Source organism: Marmota marmota, unplaced genomic scaffold (assembly GCF_001458135.2).
Source record: "Marmota marmota marmota unplaced genomic scaffold, marMar, whole genome shotgun sequence".
NCBI classification, from domain to species: Eukaryota; Metazoa; Chordata; class Mammalia; order Rodentia; family Sciuridae; genus Marmota; species Marmota marmota.
The window spans coordinates 83,850,037-83,855,689 of record NW_026000026.1 but is presented as its reverse complement, the minus strand read 5'-3'; the positions used below and the strand labels follow the sequence as shown (position 1 = coordinate 83,855,689).

General features: G+C 33.9%; 1 protein-coding gene across 1 annotated transcript in view; it reads right to left on the bottom strand.

The window, feature by feature from the left end:
• Positions 1–5,653, bottom strand: part of Fbn2 (fibrillin 2) — a 232,106-nt gene that overhangs the window by 86,615 nt on the left and 139,838 nt on the right. Inside the window, exons 20-21 of the mRNA XM_015500761.2 lie at positions 5,582–5,635; positions 3,752–3,877 (exon numbers count right to left, since the gene is read on the bottom strand). Of these exons, the coding sequence (XP_015356247.2) occupies positions 3,752–3,877; positions 5,582–5,635 (180 nt within the window). The remainder of the gene's footprint in view (positions 1–3,751; positions 3,878–5,581; positions 5,636–5,653) is intronic.

The following is a 5,653-nucleotide window of genomic DNA, read 5'->3' as shown; positions in this document are numbered from 1 at the left end:
GACCCAGAATAGCAAAAACAATGCTAAGCAGGAAGTGTGAATCAGGCGGTATAGCGATACCAGACTTCAAACTATACTACAGAGCAATAGTAACAAAAACAGCATGGTACTGGTACCAAAACCACCAGCAATGTACTTGGTGCAGAATAGAGGACACAGAAACCAATCCACAAAACTACAACTACCTTATATTTGATAAAGGGGCTAAAAGCATGCAATGGAGGAAGGATAGCATCTTCAACAAATGGTGCTGGGAAAACTGGAAATCCATATGCAACAAAATGAAACTGAATCCCTTTCTCTCGCCATGCACAAAAGTGAATTCAAAATGGATCAAGGAGCTTGATATCAAATCAGAGACGCGCCGTCTGATAGAAGAAAAAGTTGGCTACGATCTACATACTGTGGGGTCGGGCTCCAAATTCCTCAATAGGACACCCATAGCACAAAAGTTAATAACTAGAATCAACAAATGGGACTTACTCAACCTAAAAAGTTTTTTCTCAGCAAAAGAAACAATAAGAGAGGTAAATAGAGAGCCTACATCCTGGGAACAAATCTTTACTCCTCACACTTCAGATAGAGCCCTAATATCCAGAGTATACAAAGAACTCAAAAAATTAGACAATAAGAGAACAAACAACCCTATCAACAAATGGGCCAAGGACCTGAACAGACACTTCTCAGAGGAGGACATACAATCAATCAACAAGTACATGAAAAAATGCTCACCATCTCTAGCAGTCAGAGAAATGCAAATCAAAACCACCCTAAGATACCATCTCACTCCAGTTAGATTGGCAGCCATTATGAAGTCAAACAACAACAAGTGCTGGCGAGGATGTGGGGAAAAGGGTACTCTTTATTTATTTTTATGTGGTGCTGAGGATTGAACCCAGTGCCTCATGCATGCTAGGCGAGCACTCTACCACTGAGCCACAACTCCAGCCCCTACTTTTTATTTTGAGACAGGGTCTCACTAAGTTCCCCAGGGTTGGCTTCAAACTTGTGATCCTCCTGCCCCAGCCTTCTGGGTAGCTAGGGTTACAAGGTGTGTGCTACTATACTGGGCTTCATTAAATATTTTTAAAAATATTTTTTTAAATTGTAGATGGACACACTACTTTTATTTTATTTATTTTTATGTGGTGCTGAGAATCATACCCAGCACCTCACACATGCCAGAAAAGTGCTCTACCGCTGAGCTACAACCCCAGCCCTTCATTTAATATTTTAAAGCACTAATGAAATATACAAAAAATACAAAAATATACATATAGGCTAACTCATTTGCCTATATGCTTATCAATATATAATTAAAATGACAGATGGCATTTTTTCTAATTAAAATTTGAAAAGAATGCTTTTAACAACAGTTTTTGAAAGGTTTTCCTTAATTTCCCACTATGCTTTCTTTTTTTTTTAAGGTTGAGAGAGAGAGGGAGAATTTTTTAATATTTATTTTTTAGTTTTCCGTGGACACATCTTTGTATGTGGTGCTGAGGACCAAACCCGGGCCGCACGCATGCCAGGCGAGCGCGCTACTGCTTGAGCCACATCCCCAGCCCTCCCGCTATGCTTTTTTACCTCAGAAACAACTGGTTACTACTGAAACACTAGTGATGAACTTTATGGTTTCCTACAGTATTCTAGAACAGCCTAGCAAAGACTGTCCAAATCTTGAATTTAAGAAACTCATATTCACCTTTATCTTCATAACCTCATTCTCATTTTTACAAGTGCAGTTAATGATAGAAACAAAAACTGTGTTTGGGGTAAAGACTTCCTTTTACTTAAAATTATATGTTTCGTCTTGCAAATAACAATTGTCTCCTTACAGACAGTATGCTGACACTGTGAAGACATGGAAAACAGATCAGAAAAACCCCCCATCTCCTATAATCTCATCACCATGGTAAAATCAGGTTTTATGTTTGATCTGATCTTTTTGCTTTTGGACACTATGTTTTTACTTCACTTCTGAATCTTGATGTGAACTTCAAAAAATAACATTTTATTTTAAGGATTTGTATAAGTTTTCCCATTACTGTGTGATGTTTTATCAAGTAATGGTTTTTTACTCATTTCTCCATACTCGTGGACTGAACTGAGTCCCTCATAGAGCGATGTTGAACTCCTAACCCCCAACATCTCAGACTGTGAACTGATTTGGAATTAGAACTTTTATAGATATAATAAAGTTAAAACAAATTGGCATAGGTTGCAAATCATCGTGACTGGTGTCCTTATAAGAAAGGGGAAGTGTGGATGGAGAGAGTGACACAGAGGGAAGATGAGGGAAGAACACAGGGAAAGGACCACCATGGCTGGTGTGAGGCATCTACAAGCCAAGGAACTCCAAGGATTGCTGGCAAAGAGCAGAAGCTAGAGGAGGGAAGGAAGGATCCTTCCTACAGCTGTCAGAGAGCATGTCTCTGCTGACACCTTCATTTCACTTTGGGCTTCTATCCTCTTAAACCATGAGAAAATAAATTTTAAAAGCAACCTAGTTTGGGGTAGTTTGGTACTGCAACCCCAGCAAACTGAAACACTATTACTAGATTTGGGCTTTATTTTATTTTCAAATTCTAGTTTTAATTTTTCCAAAATTATGTATATACCTACTTTAAAGAGTTCAGTAGTTGTAAAACCTCTTTAGTATGTGAATCTCTCTGAACTTCCTATATTTAGTAGTGTACCCATGTTCTCAACTGCACTTGGAAGCTGACCAGGAAGTGACTGCTTCTGGTTTATAAAAGCTAACTTGGTTTGCACACTTTTAGAAAAGTTCGATAATTTTTGGCTGGTATTCTTCCCTGTAGGTATCAAGTATAGTTTTATAAATCTATAAATCTATCTGTATGCATGTCTTCAATTCAAAACCAAATGTATATATTCAGTAATAAAAATGATTACCAAAAACGCAGAAAAAAATGCATTTCTTTTTAATCCATAACTTGGCTTTAAAAGTCATCAAGGACTAGTTGTAAAAATTATCATGCATAGTGATGGATCAAATAACGTTCATTTTGCAAAAATAGATTTAAGTGGTATATGGGAAAATCTAGATTCTCTGCAAATTCTTGACTATCTAAACTAATAGAAAACAATGAAACAACCTCAACCTCCTTCCCATTCCTTTATGTTAAACATATATTACAAACTTGAGCTTTTTCAAATGTTCTGTTTCAAATTAAAAAAGGAAACACCTTTATGGCAGTTATCATGTCTACATATGTTATTGTTACTAGTTATTTCTTTATAAAGTACTCTTAGTCTGTGACACTTCATTTTCTTATTATTACCCATATGCCTGTTAATTTTTATTTATTTGTTTATTTATTTATTTATTTATTTTTAAATTTTAATCTGTTATATATGACAACAGAATGCATTACAATTCATATTATACATATAGAGCGTCTGCTAATTTTTGAAGTACTTAGTGAAAATTTATAGGATTGTAGGAAAATTTACAGGATTTATAGAAAAACTACAAGCCAATACTCATGTATTCATTCATTTAGAAAAAAATATTTTAAATACTTTAAGTACCACTAAGACGTTGCTTCTGGGTAACAAAACTTGTTGGATTCTGATATTTTTACATCAATGTATACAATAATGGAAACAAGAAAAACTGTAACATGTCTAGTTTTAAACACCTGTTAGTTATACTTTCATTTCTCTTCTCATTCATGGGATCAAAATATATGAAAGGCTCATGTATATATATAAAAAAAAACCTTACCAATGCAGTTTCGTCCAGAGGCATCTGGTTCATAGCCACTGTTGCAATTACAACGGTAACTGCCACGTAAGTTTTCACAAATTCCATTGGCACATATATCAGGATCCAAGGCACACTCATTGATATCTGCATTAAATATAGAAAGTATAATAATCATAGACATTTTATTATTGGTTGATAAATTCAGATCTAATGAAGATCCTTCAACCGATGAACTCTGCAAACCCACAATTCATCTGCCTTTCAGACAGAAAAAAGAAATAAAATAATTGGTAAGAAAATAACTTTGAGGGATCCAGGATACTTTACTACTAAATCAGAAGAAAAATGAAAGGAGACAGAAATTCTAAGAATAAAACCATGTAATGTGTCCATATTTATGATAAAATTATAATAAAGGAAATTTATAGGCTGTTGGCCCAAAATCCAAAGGAAAACTCATCTTGATAGGTATTATCACCACCAGACAAAGATGTATTAGGGTGGCCTCTATAATTTAATATCTCCAAAGCAGGATATTTCTGTTTTATTATCTTTTTTTTTTACAGTTTACTAAGTGATAAGATACTTAATAAATTTTCTCACTGTTGATAAATTGAAATGAATGGACAGATCACTTTAAACATGGCTGCCTTAGCATACAATGCTTTTAATAAGCTACGGACATGACCACTGCTCATGTAATTTTACAATAGGAGGATAGTTCTGCTGGGGAGGCCATACTGACAGGGCATTAAAAAACAAACAAGCAAAAACCAAAAGAGATACCCCAAATCAAATTTTGTTCACTGTGCTCAAATTTTGGTGATTATTATTTTCAAGAACTTGGAAGACCTTCTTATATACTTTCTATAGACCCTTTTCTTTTTATATTTGGAAAAAATATCCTTGTAAGAGTTTGCTTCTTTACTCTGGTTTTGGATATTCATTTAAAGATTCACCATTACTGTCAACTAATCTGTGTTTTCCTGAACATGAAACATGAAAGTAGAAGAATATATATGAAGGGAAGATTAATAGAACCTTGTAGTTTTGCTTAAAATACACGATCTATATGTACACTAAAATGTAAAAGAACTTTAAAGTCATAAACACATAAGTGCTTAAATGCTCAAGATTTCATATTGGAAATTTGTTAGCCATAATACTAAATTTAAAATAAGAAAACATCAATAAACTTTATTTCTGTAGTTTTTGAAAAACATTTTAGTATTTTTAGGTGTAAATAGTCTTCAATTATTTTAGGACAGTATATCCCAAACTTGATTCATATCAAATACCTCTTAACTGTATCTGCATCATGATTTAATATTTTTTCTTAAAGTTGAGTCACTATTGCTTCCTCTTAAGTGACTGTATCTATAAAATCATGAATGAGGTTTGTTAGTAACATTATTAACAAAGCTTATTTCCTAGATAAATATTTATCCAAGATGAAAGCTGGTCTAGTGGAAAATACCACTTAATATCATTAACCATTTATCTGGATATAATTTACCTATTCATTTTTTATTTTTTGTTTTATTTGGTCTTAGGTATTGGACCCAGGAATGCTTTACTATTGAGTATATCCTTGGCCCTTTTTATTTTTTAGTTTGAGAGAGGATGTCCTTAAGTTGCTTACGCTGGTCTTAAACTTGCGACCTTATTGCCGTAGGCTTCTGAGTCACTACAATTATTTTGATTTAGAGACACCGAGTGTGCCACTGCACCAGCTCCTTGCCTTATTATTTTAAGGGAATGTTTACATAGTAAATATAATCATATTCATACTACAATTAAAATCTATGTAATTATATTAGTTACAAAGTTGAAAATGAATAAAATTACCTCTTCCATCCACAGTGATTCCTACTCCACTACTACAAAGGCCATGGAATTCACCTATATGATAAAAAAAAA